Below are 20,131 nucleotides of genomic sequence, written 5' to 3'. Positions count from 1 at the left end.
ACATATACTGTACACACACACGCTCTAGCAGCAACGCAACAACTCAGGAAGAATCTGTCTGTTTTTGTGTGTTGGTGCATGTCAGGAGGTGAATGGAGGCTGAAATATGAACGTGCCATCAGAGACACAGAATTCACAAAGAAAAAACTCCAGCAGGAGATGGATGACAAGCTGGAGACAGAACAACAGAACAAAAGACACTTAGACAGAAAAGTTAGTACTGCACAGTAAATACACACTCACACACAATGTGAATGTGAATTGAAACTGCTACAATAAGCTCTGACGTTGACCAGCAACACTTCAGCATCTTTAGAATTTTAAAAACTTCACCTTCCTGTCTCTTTCTCTGTGTTAGTTAGCGGACTTGCAGGCTGACCAAGAGGAGTCTCAGCGATCAGTCCAGCAGCTGAAGAAGAAATGCCAGCGGTTGGCAGCTGAACTGCAAGACACCAAACTGCACCTAGAAAATCAAGAGGGACGCAACCATGAGCTGGAGAGAAAGCAGAGGAAGTAAGAGCCAATCATACGCACACACACACACACACACACACACACACACACACACACACACACACACACACACACACACACACACATATTTCACTCTGTCTTCAGGCTCCTGCCAGGTCACCTGCTGGGGTCTGATGATAGAGTTTTCTGATTATTGTTTACTCTGTGGTTGTTTGGGCCATATATTTATGGTTTGATTGTTTCAGTGGTTTGTTTACTTTATTGTTTTGGCTGTTTGTTTACTCATTGTTTAATCATACAGTTTGTTCAGTCACACAGTATAGTAAACAATTTATGTTGTTTCTTCACTCTTTGATTGTTTTACTGTTTGTTTAAGTAGTTTGTTTACTGTTGTTTGTGTGTCGTTCAGTTAGGCTGCTCAGTTACTGTATGACTGCTGTCTTGTGTTTATCATTTAGCTGTTTAAGCTGTTCGTTTACAGTCTTTGGTTTGCCGTTTAGTTGTTTTAGCAGTTTGTTTACTTTCTGGTTAGTTGGGCTGTTCGTTTACTGATTGTTTATTCCTAGACATCTCAGTGTGTTGGTTATTGTATGATTACATCTCTATTTGAACTGCTTGTTTACTGTTTGGTTGTTTACTGTTTGTTGTTTACGCTGATTGTTTAGGCTGTTTGTTTACTGTTTGAGTGTTTTGTTTTTTGTTTACTGTCTGATTGTTTAAGCTTGGGGTTTATTGCTGGACTGTTTTTATTTTTGTATGTGTGTTTTTGTTTAGTATTTGGCTGATGTTGCTCATAGCTAAAAAACGAAAAAAGCTGATCACAGCTGGAACTAAATCTCAACATGCTTGACAATTCATGAGTAACCTCAGCTCAGTGCATAGGCTTCATTTTGCTCACAGAATTTCCAGCATCTGGAGAGTTGAAAAAGGAAAAAGAGGCTTACTCAAAACTCTTACAAATCCAACGGTTTTCTACTAACAATGCAGATTAACATTTTGTGATCTGAAAATCTACAAAATCAGAAGCAGATGTGGAAGTGTCTGCTTGAATGCCTACCGACTGTTTGTGTTTGATATAGAAGGCCATTTCTGCCACTAAATAAAAAATAAACAATTTAGATTTTTTTTTTTCTGAATTACATGATATAAACTTATATAGTCAGAATTGCGAGGCATAAAGTCAAAATTCTGAGAAATAAAGTCAGAATTGTGGGATATAAAGTTTTTTTCTCAGAAATGTATATTATAAACTTTATACATTTATAAATTCTGAGAATATATCAGTCTTTTTCTATATTTTCCCTTCAAAATTTAACTTTATAACTTGCAATGTGAGTTTGAAGTCAGAATTGCAAGATATAAACTCTTTTTTTTTTCAATTTTAAGAAATAAAATTTGCAATTCTGAGAAATAAAATCATAATTGTAAGATATAAACTCGCAATTCGGACTTTTTTTCTCAGAATTCTGTGAAAAACACTCCTAAAAATAAAGGTTCCAAAAACCGGAAAAACCTTCAGTGAAGAGTTCCTAAAAGAACCGTTTTAAAGAACACTTTAAAAATCTAAAAAAAAAAAACTTTTTCTACTATAAAAAACCTTTTCAGTGGTTTGTTCATTTGAAGGTTCCATGGATGTTCAAGGTTCTTCATAGAACCTTTACTTTTAAGAGTGTAAACTCAAAATTGCGAGTTATTAAGTCAGAATTGTGAGATATAAACTCCATAAATTACATATTTTTTCCCCTCAAAATTTAACTTTATAACTTGCAATTGTGAGTTTTTATTTTTTTATTTTAAGAATTGTGAGATACAAACTCGCATTTGTGAGAAAGAAGTTAGAATTGCAAGTTTATATCACGCAATTCTGAGTAAAAAGTCAGAATGGCGAGAAAAAACAGAATTCCAAGAAAAAAGTCATATTTGCAAGAAAAAAGTTAGAATTACGAGATATAAAATCACAATTCTAACTTTTTTCATTTGAATTTTGTAATATTGCAAGGTATTAGGTCCTAATTGTGAAATATAAACTATAAATTCATAAATTCTGAGAAGTCTTTTTTTTCTCCACAAAATTAGACTTTATAACTTTATAAATATTATGTTTAAATCTCACAATTCTGAGAAAAAGGTCAAAATTGTTAGATACAAATCTGCATTTGTGAGAAAGAAGTCAGAATTCTGAAATACAAACTTGCATTTGTGAGAAAAAAAATATTTGTCTCGCAATTCTGTCTTTATTTCTCGCAATTGTAAGCTAATATCACACAATTCTGAGAAATAATGTCAGAATTGTGAGATAAAAAGTCAGAATGATCTTTTTTTATTTTTTTAAACAGGCTTCCATAGTCTGATAGCTTATGCCCAATGTAGATATGGGCAGATTATCATGTTGCTCCTGTCATACTGTGGTTGAAATTACATGTCTCAAAACCTGTCTATCTTCTGACATTTCTGTCAGGTTTGATGTGGAGAAGAACCAGTTTCACGAGGAACTACAGAAGGAGAGAAACCAGCGGGAGAAACTGGGCCGGGAGAGAGATATCCTAACTGGCGAGGTGTTTACAATCAAACAACAGCTACAGGTGAGACTAAATAGTGTGTGTTGCTCTCTCTTGCATCCCTAAGCAGGACACTGCTTCTGTAATAAGTCAATGGTAAACTGCTTTAGATAAAACCATTAGCTAATGGCAAATTCATTCAAATTTAACAAACAGGAGAAGGACACAGAGCTGTGTACGGTCAATCTGAAAATAGAGCAGCTAGAATCCGAGCTCCAGGATCTATCCTCTCAGGAGTCGAAAGACGAGGCTTCGCTCGCAAAGGTTAAGAAGCAACTGCGTGACCTTGAAGCAAAGGTCAAAGATCAAGAGGAGGAGCTTGATGAACAGGCTGGAACCATTCAGATGTTGGAACAGGTACAAGCTAAAACAGCTGAATCAAAGATGGATAGCAACTCTGAATTATGTTGTGTTCTGTTTAGTGCCATTGTTATTCTTAACTAAAACTAATACACTTAAAAATAATTTTCATTCATGGAAACATGGAAGCTCAAATAAAGTAAAATTATATGACTATCTTGCTAAAAAGAAGCAGAAACTGAAAACTAAAAGTAAGAGTGTGTGTTATTCAGGCTAAACTGCGTTTGGAAATGGAGATGGAGAGATTGAGACAAACGCACTCTAAAGAGCTGGAGAGTAAAGATGAGGAAGTGGAGGACATCAGACTGTCTTGCAGTAAGAAGGTAAACATACAGAATATGAACCCCTTCTCTTGGGTTTAAATCTATTTAAAACAATTTAAGACCTCCATGTTTTCTAATGGCTCTTTTGAAATGTGTGTGTGTGTGTGTGTGTGTGTGTGTGTGTGCGTGTGTGCGTAGCTGAAGCAGATGGAAGTACAGTTAGAGGAGGAATATGATGATAAACAGAGAGTTCTAAAAGAAAAGAGAGACTTGGAGTCCAAACTGATGATGGCACAGGAACAGGTACTAACACAACAGAACACAATAATTGCAGATAGCATACAATACCACACTCGACAAAAAAAACAAACACTTTATTACACCATATAACAGGTTGGTCAGAAGGATGTAGAGACAGAGAAACGTCTCAGGAAGGATCTGAAGCGCACAAAAGTTCTTCTGGCTGATGCGCAGATGATGCTGGATCACCTAAAGGGTAATGTGCCCAGCAAAAGAGAGATCACCGCACTCAAAAATAAGGTAGAATTAAAATCAGAACTGTAGAAATTAGAATTAATGTCCCTCACTGGATCGATAAATCAAATGTATGTTGTATTTGGTTTAGTTGGAGGAGTCAGAGTTTGCCTGCGCATCCGCAGTTAAAGCACGCAAGTCTATGGAGCTGGAAATTGAAGACCTTCATATCCAGATGGACGACATCACCAAAGCCAAGATGGCTGTGAGTTGAATTCTATTTAGTTTTATTTGGAAACAGTTCAGTGGTCCTAAACAGGACCAGTTTTAATGATTTATTCACATGTTTGTTCAAACATATAGTGTTTATTTATATAAGATTGTTTGTGCTCGTTTACTTTATTGTTTGTCCTTTAGTTGTTTAAAATGTTTATTTACGGTCTGATTATCGTCTTTTGTTTGCCGTTTAGTTGTTTAAGATGTTAATTTACTGTCTGATTATCATATTTTGTTTGCTGTTGATTAAGATGTTTGTTTACGATCTGATTCCTGTCTAATTATCATCTTTTGTCTGTTGTTTAGTTGATTAAGATGTTCGTTTACGTTCTAATTAGTTTCTGATTATCGTCTTTTGTTTGCTATTTAGTTGTTTAAGATGTTCGTTTACGGTCTGATTACTGTCTGATTATTGTCTTTTGTCTGCTGTTTAGTTGTTTAAGACTTTTGTTTGTGGTCTGATTACTGTCTGATTATTGTCTTTTGTTTGCTGATTAGTTATTCAAGATGTTCGTTTACATTCTGATTAGTTTCTGATTATCGTCTTTTGGTTGCCATTTAGTTGTTTAAGATGTTTGTTTACAGTCTGATTACTGTTTCATTATCGTCTTTTGTTTGTTGTTTGGTTGTTCAAGATGTTCGCTTACGGCCTGATTAGTGTCTAATTATCATCTTTTGTTTGCCATTTAGTTGTTTAGGATGTTTGTTTACGGTCTGATTACTGTCTAATTATCATCTTTTGTTTGTTGTTTAGTTGTTTAAGATGTTTGTTTACTGTCTGATTATCATTTTTTGTTTGCGGTTTAGTTAAGATGTTCGTTTACTTTCTGATTATTGCCTTTAGTTTGCTGTTTAGTTAAGATGTTCGTTTACTGTCTGATTATAGTCTTTTGTTTGCTGTTTAGCTGTTTAAGATGTTCGTTTACTGTCTGATTATAGTCTTTTGTTTGCTGTTTAGTTGTTAAAGATGTTTGTTTACTGTCTATTGTCTTTAGTTCGCTGTTTAGTTGTTTAAGATGTTTGTTTACCGTTTAATTATCGTCTTTTGTTTGTTGTTTAGTTTTAGTTTAAGATGTTTGTTTATGATTACTGTCTGATTATTATCTTTAGTTTGCTGTTTAGTTGTTTGAGATGTTCGTTTACAGTCTGATTAATGTCTGATTATCGTTTTTATTTTGCTGTTTAGTTGTTTAAGACGTTTGTTTACGGTCTGATTACTGTCTGATTATCGTCTTTTGTTTGCCGTTTAGTTGTTTAAGATGTTCGTTTGCGGTCTGATTACTGTCTGATTATCATCTTTTGTTTGCTGTTGTTTAAAGTGTTTGTTTACTTTCTGATTGTTTGGGGTGTTTGTTTACCATTTGATTGTTTACTTTAGTGTAGGTTTACTTTATTGTTTGTCCTTTAGTTGTTTAAAATGTTTATTTACAGTCTGATTACTGTCTGATTATCGTCTTAAGTTTTTTTTGTTAATTTTGTTTATTGCAGTTTGTTGCTTGTAAACAAGACAAGGGCTTCTTATACAACATTTATGACCTTTACAACTCTAAAGAGAAAAAAACCCCACATTTTTACATGTTTCACAAGTTTCACAGTTAATGAGCAGTACACTGTGTGAAATTGATTGGCTAATCAATTCGGACAACAGAATGACAGTCATCAACATCTTTTTTAGAAATTTACACAGGATAGACTGTGCCATTCAAAATGTGTTTTCCTACTTTAGAAAATTTCAATTTGTTCACCAGATTCATCAGAGCTGTTGGGGTGAAATATGTTAGTTTAGCGCAAAATTCATTATTTTAGTTAAATAGAGCAGTAAATGTGTCAAGATTCACTTAAACCGTTGGGTAAAGAGAAATAAAGTGCTTACAGTTCAATCATTTTTTGCTCAGGCTGATGGAAAAACCATTTAGAATAAATATTCCAGAGAGACAGAATTTAAACCTCCAGAGTCAGATACAGAAACCCTGAATCATGGTGTCTTAACCAAGCATGGCGCGATAAAACGTTAAATCCTGTCTCTTCCATGTTTATCTGAGTTTTTGTCCTAACTGACTATGACTGTGACAGCCGACAAGACATTTTGACAGTTGCTTGGTTTTATTCCTGCAGCGTCATGCTGTCTGGCTCCACCCACAGTGAAATCCCATTGACACAAATCCTGATCCACACAGAATTTTATGTCTTAAATATATTCTGAATTTGTCACTTCACATTTTACCTCGCTGACAACAGGAAAAAAGGATGGAGATAAAATGAAAATCAGTGCAGCTACTCTTTTCTGATTCCTCCCCCATTCACACTACAGGCTCTTTCAGGACTCCAAAAATATGGTAATCAGATTTAAATGGTTCAATTGGGGTGTGCATTTGATTTATTATTTATGAAGAAGAGGAGACAATGTCAAATAGAAGAGTTTAAGGGTATAATCTCCTCGTCACAGCCTCAACCAGAAATATGCAATTACTGTATGTAATGACAGTGTTTTAGTCCCACTCTGAAATGTTACTCTAAATTCATACTCCAAAATGCCAGAAACATAGTTGTTAGAACTATGCAGTGCTGCTGTGGCTGTATTATGGGACATGTTCTGTTATTAAAAGTTATGTTTTTTGGTTTTCTAGACAGTTTAGTTCTGAAAGGGTCATGGAGAGCAAAGAAAAACAACACAGAATAAAATGCAACTGTTAGATATAGCTATATACTGTATGTGTATAAATATGTGTAATAAATGAGTTTGGTAGTTTTCAAAAAAAAAAAAGAGAAAAAGAAAGGAGAAAACATATTTTGTTGTCGATGTCAAACTCTGTGCATCCAATCAAACTGCAGTATTTTGGTGTGGTATTCACATGGTAAAACCTGCCAAATCAAACAGATGATAAAGACAGGCTATGTGACATTTCCTCATCCTCGAAAATGAATAAAAGTGAATAAAACTATTCAAGGTACTCATCCAACACTGTCTGTTCTGTCTCCCTCAGTTGGAGGAGCAGATAAGTCGTCTGCAAAGAGAGAAGAACGACCTGCAGTCTCGCTTTGAAGAGGACCAGGAGGACATGAACGAACTCATGAAGAAACACAAGGCTGCAGTGGCTCAGGTGACCTCATATGTGACCCTGGACATAAGGGTCCATTTATAAGCTTTCCATTGATGTATGGTTTGTTAGGATAGGACAATATTTGGTCAAGATACAACTATTTAAAAATCTGGAATCTGAGGGTGCAAAAAAAATCTAAATACTGAGAAAATCACCTTTAAAGTTGTTAGCAATGCATATTACTAATCAAAAATTAAGTTCTGATAGATTTACAGTAGGAAATTTACAAAATATCTTCATGGAACATGAATATGTACTTGCATAAGAAAAAAAAACCGATCATTTTGACCCATAAAATGTGTTTTGGCTATTGCTACAAATATACCCATATCATATGTGTGTGTGTTTAGTCTACAAGAGATCTGGTGCAGATCAGTGACCTGCAGGCCCAGGTGGAGGAGGCCATGAAGGAAAAACAAGAGATCCAAGACAAGGTACCAAATAAATCTCCTAATAAATACACTAAAAAGGCAGATGCTCTTTTCATTCTTTGCAGGAGCCTAAAATCGCCTCCTATCCCCTCAATCATTATTTTCTACAGTATATGGTGCATTTGTAGATGGTTAAGGCCCATGCAGGGAGAGAGGTGCAGAGGGCTGGTCGAATGTGGACTGAAACATGAGTCAATCTTAAACATGACCTGTGTTTTTATTTTTTTGGCAGCTTCACTCCCTGCAGTCACAGCTTGAATTTCAGGAACAGTCTATGGTGGAGAAATCACTGGTCAGCCGTCAGGAAGCCAAGATCCGTGAACTGGAGACTAAACTAGAATATGAGAGGACCCAGACTAAACGTCTGGAGGTGAGTCATGTGACAGCTCACACTGCATGACAAATGAATTAAAGGAGAAATTCACTTCTAGAACAATAATTAACAGATAATTTACTCACCCCCTTGTCATCCAAGATGTTCATGTCTTTTTGTCTTCAGTCGTAAAGAAATTATGTTTTATTGAGGAATACAATTTCTCTCTATATAGTGGACAGATTTCTCTCCATATAGTGGACTTCTATGGTGCCCGCAAGTTTGAACTTCCAAAATGCAGTTTAAATGCAGCTTCAAAGAGCTTTAAATGATCCCAGCCGAGGAAGAAGGGTCTTATCTAGCGAAACGATGGGGTATTTTCTTAAAAAAAAAAAAAATTGTTATACTTTTTAACCTCAAATGCTCGTCTTGTCTAGCTCTGCGTGTACTCTGTGTATTCCTGTTCATGGCAGTTAGGGTATGCTGAAAAACTCGAATTTTCTCTTTCAAATTCAAAATTGTTGTTGATTTTCTTTGCACGTTCATTTTGTAAACACTGGGTAGGTACTTCTGCAGCGATGTAGGACAATTTTGAATTTGGAGAAGAAAATGAGATGGGAGTTTTTCGACCTACCCTAACTGTCATGAACCAGAATACACAGAGTACATGCAGAGCTAGACAAGACAAGCTTTTAAGGTTAAAAAAGTATATAAATTGTCAATTTTTTTTATAATAACTGATCGTTTTGCTAGATAAGACCCTTTTTCCTCAGCTGGGATCATTTAGAGCCCTTCAAAGCTGCATTTAAACTACATCTTGGAAGTTCAAACTCGCGGGCACCATAGAAGTCCACTATATGGAGAGAAATCCTGAAATGTTTTCCTCAAAAAACATAACATTCATCTTTACGACTGAAGAAAGAAAGACATGAACATTTTGGATGACAAGGGGGTGAATAAATTAACTGTAAGTCTTTGTTCTGGAAAAAAAAATCTGCCATTAATTACTCATCCTCAAGTTGTCACAAGAGATGAGGTCAGGGTCCAAATGCAGGTAAGGTGTAATTTTAATGACAAGAACAAAAAGTCAACATGGCACAACAAGACAGCACACGAAAGCAAGACAGAACTGAATTAATCCAACCAGACAGAGTCTAGGGAGAGGGGAGACTATATAGTCTGTGGTAATGGGGAACAGCTGTGGGTGTAAAGTGTGTGACAGGTGTGTGCAACAAGACAGGTGTGATCAATATAGAGGAGTGGGGTGCGGGAGGAAGGGAGACAGTGACCTCTGGTGGGGAAGGGAAAACACCGCAGCCCTGATTCGTGACACAAGTTGTTCCAAAAGATCTTCGTTCATCTTCGGAACACAAATAAGATATTTTTGATGAAATTCAAGAGTTTTCTGATCCATCACTGATGTCACATAGACATGTTTTTGGGCCTGGGAACATTTCAGTTGCATTGCTGTCTATGGAGAGTCATAAATCTCTCGGATTTCATCAAAAATATCTTCATTTGTGTCCCGAAGATGAACAAAGGTTTTCAGGGTTTGGAACAACATGAGGGTGAGCAATTAATGACAGAATTTTGGGTGAACTATTCCTTTAATGTTATATAAGTAGTTTTTATTTCATTTCAGTATAGTTTTAGTTTTCAACCAATAACAGAGCACAAAGATTGCAGATTGCACTAGCAGATAAACAACTACTATTCATTAACTGCGAATTGTTTCAGTGTGTTTCTGTCTATCTTTTTTATGAGCTCTAAATCTTTGGCTTTTCCATCTGTCCATGTTCGTCCTCCAGTCTCTTGTAACACGGCTTAAGGAAAACCTGGAGAAGATGACTGAGGAGCGAGACCAGCGAATTGGCAGCGAAAACCGGGAGAAGGATCAGAACAAGCGCATGCAACGGCAGATCCGGGACATAAAGGAGGAGATGACTGAACTGTCTAAGAAAGAGGCAGAAGCCAGTCGCAAAAAACACGAGCTGGTGAGTTCTAGAGCGCCCCCTGCTGGATGGAGATTCTCTTGCCATCACTATAGCAACTACGATAAAGAGGAACTGCAGCAAAGAATCTTTTATGAAAAGTGGCATAGTTCTTGTATAGTATCCATAGTACTGGTAAAACCATAGATGGTTACTGTGGTAAAACCCTGGTAATTTTTTTAACTTTGGTTGGACTTTAACAGGAAATGGATATTGAAAGTCTGGAAGCAGCCAATCAGAGCTTGCAAGCAGATTTGAAGTTGGCCTTTAAGCGGATTGGGGACCTGCAGGCTGCTATGGAAGATGAAATAGAGACGGATGATGATGATGACCTCATCAACAGGTATGAGGATTAGCCTCCTGTCAGTGCCACTGTTCCCATGGCAACAATTCTCTGAAGTTGATCAGGATGACCACTGCATGTTACATCGTTTACATAGACCTATTTTAAGTTCTTTCGCTTTTCTTCTTCTTCCTTTCTTTTTTTTATATGATCTACTTACTTATTTTCCTCTTTATTTTCATCTATTTTATTTTTGCCAGTTTACAAGACATGGTGACAAAGTATCAGAAAAGAAAGAACAAAACGTGAGGATACTAAATGGTGTTTGTTTCTGTTTGTTGGTTTGAGTTTGTAATGCTATTCATTGTAAGAACATGTGATGCTGTTGTATTAATCTGCAGTCAAACAACTAATTTAATACAGCAGCATTTTCCTGTCCTCATGAGCATGTGCTGTACATGTTTAACAATTATGTGTTGCCCATCTGTTTTTACCCATTACACCAGCCATCTTTTCATTAGAGCCATTTATACACCCAAGAAAATATGAAAATATCACACTTAAAAACTGAAAAACAGAGAAACCACTGTTAAATTAATCCCACTCTAGATCCGTTTTCATTCGGTTTGTTTGAAAATGCAAATTAATGTATCAAAGGGTAAGTTCACCAAAAAAATGAAAAATAACTAAATAAAAATTATTTACTCACCCTCAAGGCATCCTATGTGTATATTAGGAGGTATATTAAAAATTGTTCTGACTCCTCCAAGCTTTATAATGGCAATGGGTGAATGTTTCTCTTCAACAGTCTAAAATAAGTCCAATAAAGTGCATCCATCCATAATAAAAAGGGCCTCACATGGCTCTGGGGGTAAATAAAGGCTGTAGGGAATCGATGCGATTTTGTACGAGAAATATGCATGTTGAAAAGTTATTTTTAAATACGGATTTTTTTTGTACAAAAACGCATCGTTTCGCTACAGAAGGCCTTTATTCACTCACTGGAACCTTTTTGTTATGGATGGATGTAGGGCTGCTCGATTTTGACAAAAAACATAATGACGTTATTTAACACGATTATGGCTGGGTCCAAAACTTTATATTAGTGAATAATTTAAAGATAGCAATAAAACTGAAAAAAAAGATACAAATGAAAAAAAAACTGTGCTTTTTTTGGAAAAAGAAATATACTGAATACTTTTATTCAAGTCTAAAATCTAACAATACTACAGAAACTGAATGTAATCATTTGAATGTAAAATAAAACACCGTCTTCGCTGTAATAATTAAACATGATTTGTTTCTTATTAAAACTACAAAAGTCCTTCATTCAAGACCAGTAAATGATTTTTCTCTTTGTATTTTTAGGTTTTATTAATATTAAGCACAGAGATGGCAGAAGGAATATTATTTGTTGCTGCTTCAAGAGCCACACAGATCCAATATACTGTTACACACGTATTCTCAACTGTTTATGATCATATAAGACATAACTGACAAGGGTTTACATGAATAATCACCAAGTGCCTCAATTTTAAATATTTTTGCGTGTATTTGACTGTTTAGGCGCGCACATTGAGTTAAAAGATAACTTCTCTGAGCGCATACACAGATCAGCGCAAGTTCTTTTTCTCGCTTTTAAAAACACATCAAAAAAACATTTATAAATAAAGCACGTCCCATTTTATTAAAGTCCCGTTATATGATTTTGCTGATTTGCATGTGAAATTTGGCTTTTATGGAGGAGCGAAAGCGCACCACTAGGGGCGGAATGGGGCGCAATCATCATTTCATCTCTATTACTGTATTTTCATGATCGTTTGAAGCAGAAATCAAAATAGAAACTGTTCATTTCGATTAATTGCACAGCTCTAGATGGATGCACTTTATCTGACTTTTTTTGAACTGTTGAAAAAAAAAAAACCCTCCCATTGCCATTATAAAGCTTGGAAGAGCCAGAACAATGTTTATTATAACTCTGATTGCATCCGTCTGAAAGAAGAAAGTCATATACCCCTAGGATGCCTTGAGGGTGAGTAAATCATGGGCTGATTTTCATTTTTGGGTGAACTAACGCTTTAAGTTTTCACTTCCAGAGCGAATTTTGCATTTCCGCATAAAGTTCAGTGAATTCCTAGTGCATCTTGCTACTTAACTACTCAGCAAGTTGTGATGTGTGCATGTGTGTTGTTGTGCAAGTGTAACTGCTTGGATTTGGGTAGGGAGGAATCAATTGCATTCGGTTGATTTGCTGTAATTGGGTGGAACTGCGATATGCAACTAATAGAAGCAGATTGTCACAGTCGATTAGTGTTTGAATGTGAGCTGTGTGTGTGCTTAAGCTTTAAATTGTGTGACAGTAAGTTGAAATTCTCCAGAAACATTGGGTAGCCTCAATCCAGTGTACTCATGGTGTCGCTGATTTGTGTTTGTGCAATTTTAGTAGAAAGATTTATGCTTGTATAAGCTTTTGTGTATATTCCTAAAATCAAAACCTGATATAAACTATAATAGTAACTGTAAAGGCTCATGGGAATGATATGATGTACCACTGCGTTTGCAGATCTCCACAGAGAGAATGCAGTAAAAGATCTGACAGTTGTTGTGGAATGGACTGAAATCCTCCTTTCCCTTATTTCTTTTATTAAAACCGCTTTTTGTTGTGGTACTAACAACTAACTGACGTATCATAGCCCTCCTGCCTTGACCAGCCAAAATGACCTTTATGTCAGCTGCTGTATTTGATTGAGCTTCTCTTATTGGCAGTGGAGATGAATCAGATATGGACTCTGAGGTGGAGGACCGCGTGGATGGGGTGAAGTCATTGCTCTACAAGAGCAAAGGATCAGTCAAGACACTCTCTGATGAGGGCACCCAGAAGACCACCAGGTCAGTATGGAACTCCTTTTGTTGCATACTAGACTTTCATTTCAAGGACTGAGATAATTTGTGAACCTAGACCACAAAACTAGTCATAAGGGCCATTTTTTGGAATTTTATATTGAATAAATAAGCTTTCCATTGATGTATTGTTTGTTAGGATAGCATAAAACTATTTCATACAATGTATTGTTGGCTATTGCTACAAATATACTTTTTGTGGTCCAGGGTCACATTTTCCCCAGAAAAAGCTTTAAAGATAAAAAAATATATTTTTTTAATCTTTAGGCTAGTGAACCCTCTCCATAAGTTTCTGTGGAGAGCTGATTGAACAATCGTTCAAAGGCAATTAGTAGCTAAATTTACAGAATAAGAACATTGGGGGCGCTACTGATGTGGTTTACCAGAGTACCAGCCAAGACATACATATGTCTTCTCCATCTGCTAACAAGCTCAAGCTCAGCATTTGATGGCGTTGAATTCATGACTGTCTCACCGGAGCTGCTGTTACTGTTGTGTTCCTCAGTAGTATTAGAACGGTGCAGTTACATAACTGCCATTAGGAGTTTAATCCTTTTAAGTTTATTCCTGGGGTTGGTGTAAAATATGCTCCTAAATTACCTCTCAAATCTTCCGTTCTTTGAATTCATGTTTATCTCTGTCACGGGTATCATCCTGTTTCATTCACTGACATCTGCAATTCTGCCGCTTTTAATGTGTTTTCTGTCCGTCTCAGACACACCAATGCTGCTAATGCAGATGTGAAAGATATAAAAGAAGGGAAAGAGGGAAAAGAGGGGAAGGAGGAAGTAAAAAAGGATTCAGACGAGAGCCGTCCGTTGTCTGTGATGAGCTCGCTCAGCTACAGGAAACGCTCCAATCAGAAGGACTGGAACGGAGGTGCAGGGGATGACAGTTCTCTCTTCAGCACCCTTCGGGAGCAGCCGGACATGCCTGACCGAGTGTCGTTGCGCAAAGCTAAAAGCAAATCCGCAGACAGGCCTCAGACTGGTGATGACCTGGATGACCGGGGTTCAGTAATCTCTCAGGCTTACTCTGAGGCTGCCAGTAGGGCCAGGAAAGGCCTAGACCGGCGCTGGACCAAAAGCAGTCCAGAATTTGACAAGGAGTCCATGGTGTCCTCAGTGGCCCCGAGCCGAGCTTCCACACGCCGCGGGATTGACCAAGATGATGACGCTCTTTCTGGTGTGAGCAGCTTCAGCTTGCGTCGTAGTACTTCTTGGATGGATGACAGCCGTAGTGATTACGGGCCAACAAGTACCACAAGCCAACGATCTAGAAGCCGCAGTCCTGGAAGCACCAGCGTCGGCTCACGAATCTCTCTAGCCCGCAGTACGCGACTTAGTGAGTTTGGTGTTCGTTTGAATAATGATGATGTTGATGACGATGATGATGTTGACTCTGTGAGCGTGGCCGCATACAGTCCACGCTCGGTGGGCCGTAGTCTGTCCACTCCTGCCCAGCTACGCTCCTCTGAGAACCCACTGGATGCCTCTGACGTTAAACCTGTGAGCCACCGCAACTACCTAGACCCCGACCTAGAAAAAGCCATCAATGAAGTCCTCAGCTTCAAGCCAATTAAATTCAAACGCCGCAGCTTAGAAGACTCAGATGAAGAAGAGGAGGGAGGTGGCAGTGCAGGAGAGGAAGAAGACAGGAAGAGCATCAAAGGTTTGTTGGAAGACAAGGGCGATGAAAATCTAGGCCTCAGCGGATCCAGTCTAAGACGCTCAGCTTCAGGTTCTGCTGTAGATTCTGGACGTTCCAGAAGCTCGCTGAGTTCCTTCAGCTCCAAGAGCAGCAAGAAAAAGAACAAGAAGAGGAGCAGGCGCTCTGAGTCTGACAGCTCAGATGAGGGTCGTTCTCGGCGCCATTCCAGGCAGAAAGAAAAGAGAGGATCTAGAAGCTCAAGAAAGAAAGACTCTGAATCGTCCAAGTCAGAATCTGACTCTGAATCATCATCTTCAAGCTCTGCATCAACAGTTTCATATCGCAGCTCAAACAGCGTGAAGAGAACCCCAGCACAGAAAACCTCAGATGCGGGTCTGGAAAGTCCTGATGAAGAACGACCCCCCAGCAAAAAAGAAGTAAAGAAACAGAAGAAGAAGGTGGACAGTCTGGTCATGAAGTATCTCTACAAGCCTGACAGCGATTAAGGATCATTAACAGGTGACCCTGGATGGGCCAGACTGAGGATTGATGTTTTCAAGAAGCTTCTCTCTAAACGCATGATGTGTTCTGCTGTGTGTGTGTTAAACTCTAAAGAGTGCGAAAACATTAATGACCTTCTTTGTATCACTGGATTGAATAGCATGCCATCACACTGTTGTCCGAACATGGGTTTGGGTTTGGACATAGAGATTCAAAGCGTGGCCACATAGAGTACTGTACTAATACAAATACTTATTTTGAGTTTGTCAAGTAGGACATGTTCCTTGTTGGTTCTAGAACAATATACTATCAATCAGATCTTTTGTGGTAGGTTAGACTTAGATTTTGGAGATATAAAAGCCAAAATCATTTTCAACCATTTAATTTTATGGGTAATGGTTAGGAGTATGTTGGATACTTAACAGGAAAAGATAAGGGATAATAAGGAAGGCTTAAAGCAGGATTTTTGTTCCAGGACCAACAAAAGATGTTCTAGGAAACGCAGTAAGCCACAATTAATGTACAAAAAACTTTAGAGGTACTGGAGGAGTTAAAACTGATAATTCAGCAAGGCCTTATTGCAGAGTGGATGTGCATTTTTGACCAGTCAGGAACATTCACCCATGACTTTTGCCCTGCTATCGATCTCTGCATGCCATTGTACCCGTCTGACCTCTCGCAAGGGACAGGTCTGAATGTGTGGCTATAATCTTCTCTTCTTGGTTCTAAAAAAATCTTTTGTTTTTTTTCCTTCCAGCCCCGCTGTCTACAGACCACACTCAGTGCCACATGATGAAGACAATACTGGACCTCAGAAAGACACTACACAAACTGAAAGTACTATCCTGAAAGACAGTAATGGTGATGGCCATTCTTCGGAAAGCGCCGCATAGATCTGATATACTGCTCACGTGCACTGAAATGTGCCTCTGTTTACCTCTCATCTACCCTAGTACTGATTCACTTTGGTTTCTTCATAGCCGACAATGGGACTAAAGTTTATCACCGCTGGTCTACATATACAATGTGTTTTAGAGAATTTTTTTTGCAGCTGCGTGGCACATGTATTTATTTAGATCTCACGTGTCTCCATCAACAACCTCTCCAAGAAAATGAAGTAATATATTATCTAATGTATGTTTATTTTGTTTGGTTAGAGTATCTGCTTCATTGCCTTGGATTTTCTGGTGTGAACTGTGTTGCACAGCTCTACTGTAGTTTGCAGTTAATGAAATAAGATATTTATCTTTCTCTCTTTGTTTCTTTGTGAGCTGGTGAACTATTGTTAACCAGAGGAAGTTAATTTAGCACTGGTTTACTGAATGGCAGCATTTTAATTCTAAACCTCTATATGATTTAGTTTATTTTTTATTTTTAGATTTTCTTGGGGGTGCTTCATGTTTGGGCCTTAAATTACATTTATAACTCTTAATTTAAGATAATAATTTAGTACTATATAATTGAACTCTGCCAAATTTAATTATTGATGGGAGTCTAATAATTTCTGATGTGTCTGTGGGTAAGTGTGGTGTGTGCATGTGTAGTGTGTGTGTCCTCCCCTGTTTTTCTATGCATTAAATAAGACTTTTATTATGAAAATACATGCAAACAAGAGACTGTTTGTGTTCAGTGGCTTATGCAGTAAAAGCAAAATGATATATAAAAGCAATATATATATAAGAAAGAGTTTTGCATTTGTTTTATTGTAAATAAAAAATGTTGATCCATTTTTATGGCTGTGATCTTGATTTCTGACAGATATGACTAAAGAGTGCCAGTAAGATAGTTTCAGTCCTTATTACCTGAATTTGCATATAGCCAGGCGACTGAGCCAGCTCTTATATTTTTGTCATATGCAACAAACCGCTACTAAACGCACAATGGGTAATTTTTTTTTTTTTTTTTTTTGGTGTGTGCCATCTGATCCTGAGATAAAGGTTTACATGCTATATTATATTATATTATCAAGTTTGCTTTGTATATACTATATTATCCTCAGTTACCCTAATAACAACAGTGCAAATGTATTAGGTTACTATTTGGTGTTGAGAAATGTGTCTTATTTTTTAAGGTTTAAAAGAACATCTGTCCTAGTAGACTAGAAGGAATGCAGTGTGCAAACACAAGAATAGCATTTAATCCCTGGAATCTCCAGGGGGCCCTTAGATAAACAGCGTTGTGGGAACACACAGGAGAGGCATGCTGGGATTTCCCACTGCTTTGTGTTTGGGCTCATCCCTAGTATCTGTCTGCTCTGTTCTGAACCATGTTCTCTGATATCATTTGCTCTTCAGTGTAAAAGTTAAACCAGCAGGACACTGTGGTTTAAACCCTCCATTGCATTGTCCTGTGAGTTTCTAGCTGGCAGAGAGGCTTATGGTGCTTTGATTTCATCTGTCAGAGGAAGTGCTGGATGTGTACTGTTTTAGAAGTGTGCTGCTTTCAGTGTAAGGTTACATGAAGTTAATGGATTCAAGTGCAATCTTGGTCGACAGTTTGGTTTTGTTGGTTCTGATATTCTTCCAATATGTTTCTGCAATTTTAAAGCAATGAATGTTTTAAAGGGTTAGTTCACTCAAATATGAAAATTCTGTTATTAATTACTCACCTTCATGATGTTCAAAATCTGTAAGACCTTCGGTCATCTTCAGAACACAAATTAAGATATATTTGATGAAATCCAAGAGCTTTCTGAACCTGTCTATGCAGGGTTAAAAAGCGCTCGGATTTCTTGAAAAATATCTTAATTTGTGTTCTGAAGATTAACGAAGGTCTTACGGGTTTGGAACGACATAAGAGTGAGTAATTAATGAGTAATTAGTGAGTAAAGAATTTCTATTTTTGGGCGAACTAACCCTTTAAATCGTAATGTAACGAATGATAGTCGAACCTTTGTTTCCTTAATTTGGCAAGCGAATCAAATCAAAGATCTACTAAATAGACTAATGGAATGCTTGTTGGCCCATCAGATTAAAGGATAGATATGATAAAGTTGTGTATTGTGTTGTTCTGACAGATGATGGGTTGTTTCTAGATCTTTTAATATCACATATAAAATTCCCAAGTCTCAAAAAGTTTAAACCTATACTAGAATCCTGTGATTTAACACCTGTCTTTTGCTTTCCGCTGATCGCGACAACCTCAAAGCTAATTAACATAGCCCACTCTGGGTTGAGGATGGATTTCTTCTGCTTTAGCTAATGGCCTTTTAATGTGCCCATTGTCAGACAAAGTCAATATAAATTTTCTTTATTATTCCCCTAATAAATACGCACTGATCCTCTCACTGTGCTGTTCCCGTTTGGAGCCCTATTGAAGTGTGGGGAATGTGTGTCGCCTGCAGACTGATGTTCCCGTTGAGAGGGATGCGGGAACATCAGGAATCTTGGTACAAAGCGGCTAATCGGATTTTAACAGCTTGCTTTGTTTATAACTGCAGGGTTGGGGGACATAAACGATTTGCAATATGTGAAAGAATTATTCTTAACTAAAAAATACTGCATTTTTTAGCATTCATGCTTTAATGGTCTCTACAGTGTTGAGATCATTATAGAGATCCTCCCCAAAGACATACGTTTCAGAACTTCAAACTGCTTAAAAGCACAAATTAATTAGCCATTTAATTCCAAAGTTCATTAGCAGGACAGATGGAATAAATTCTGTAGGGTATATATAGACAAATGATCCGTCCATAGATTACCAGGCTGTTTCAACAGCAGTCTATAGAAATTCTGCACATGATGCAGAATAACACTAATAATAAGGTATCAGTAAGTCTTCTCTAATTTTGATTAGAGTTCTTTTTCAAATATGTGATCATGGACCGCAAAACCATTTATAAGGGTCTTTTTTTTTTTTTTTGGAACAAATAAGCTTTACATTGATGTATGGTTTGTTAGGACAGGACAATATTTGGCAGAGGTACAACTATTTGAAAATATGGAACCTGAGGGTGCAAAAAAATCCACATATTGAGAAAATCACTTTTAAAGTTGTCAAAATAAAGTTCTTAGCAATGCATATTACAATCAAAAATTAAGTTTTGATATATTTACAGTAGGAAGTTTACAAAATATCTTTATGGAACGTGATCTTTACTTAATATCCTAATGATTTTTGGCATAAAAGAAAAATAGATTGACTCATACAATGTATTGTTGGTTATTGCTACAAATATACCCTTGCTACTTACGACTGGTTATGTGGTCCAGGGTCACATATCTCATTTAAGTTTTTTTGTACTGTGCTTCAGGATATAATTTATGAAATATGCTTAATAACCACCCTTCTTCTCTTGTTAGGATATCTTCAAATAGGACCAAGCAATGGCCGTGAAATTTAGGAAATTGTAGGTTGTTCTCTAATTTTGATCTCCATTGTATATTACAACAGTGATATTTCACACGTCTGTAATACTACTGTGCATGGAAATAGTCAATCTTCTGGGGTTATTCATGGTTAAAGAGTGAGTAGAATAATGTGACCTCATTGTACCCAGTTTTTGAAATCGTTTATTATTGTGTTCATACAGCGAGGTATTTGTTCATTTATTTAT

At 37.1% G+C, this 20,131-nt stretch overlaps 1 protein-coding gene across 1 annotated transcript in view; it reads left to right on the top strand.

The window, feature by feature from the left end:
* Positions 1-16,470, top strand: part of myo18aa (myosin XVIIIAa) — a 42,554-nt gene extending 26,084 nt beyond the window's left edge. The window contains exons 29-45 of the mRNA XM_073829004.1: positions 86-213; positions 359-513; positions 2,933-3,056; positions 3,189-3,389; positions 3,605-3,715; positions 3,854-3,958; positions 4,049-4,195; positions 4,281-4,394; positions 7,390-7,506; positions 7,857-7,940; positions 8,170-8,307; positions 10,059-10,244; positions 10,445-10,584; positions 10,785-10,829; positions 13,291-13,413; positions 14,141-15,594; positions 16,334-16,470. Coding sequence (XP_073685105.1) covers positions 86-213; positions 359-513; positions 2,933-3,056; positions 3,189-3,389; positions 3,605-3,715; positions 3,854-3,958; positions 4,049-4,195; positions 4,281-4,394; positions 7,390-7,506; positions 7,857-7,940; positions 8,170-8,307; positions 10,059-10,244; positions 10,445-10,584; positions 10,785-10,829; positions 13,291-13,413; positions 14,141-15,581 — 3,359 coding nt within the window. The 3' untranslated portion in view covers positions 15,582-15,594; positions 16,334-16,470. The remainder of the gene's footprint in view (positions 1-85; positions 214-358; positions 514-2,932; positions 3,057-3,188; positions 3,390-3,604; positions 3,716-3,853; positions 3,959-4,048; positions 4,196-4,280; positions 4,395-7,389; positions 7,507-7,856; positions 7,941-8,169; positions 8,308-10,058; positions 10,245-10,444; positions 10,585-10,784; positions 10,830-13,290; positions 13,414-14,140; positions 15,595-16,333) is intronic.
* Positions 16,471-20,131: the final 3,661 nt, after the last annotated feature.

This window comes from Garra rufa, chromosome 23 (assembly GCF_049309525.1).
Source record: "Garra rufa chromosome 23, GarRuf1.0, whole genome shotgun sequence".
NCBI classification, from domain to species: Eukaryota; Metazoa; Chordata; class Actinopteri; order Cypriniformes; family Cyprinidae; genus Garra; species Garra rufa.
The sequence above is the reverse complement of the archived record's forward strand: the minus strand, read 5'-3'. Positions and strand labels throughout refer to the sequence as shown.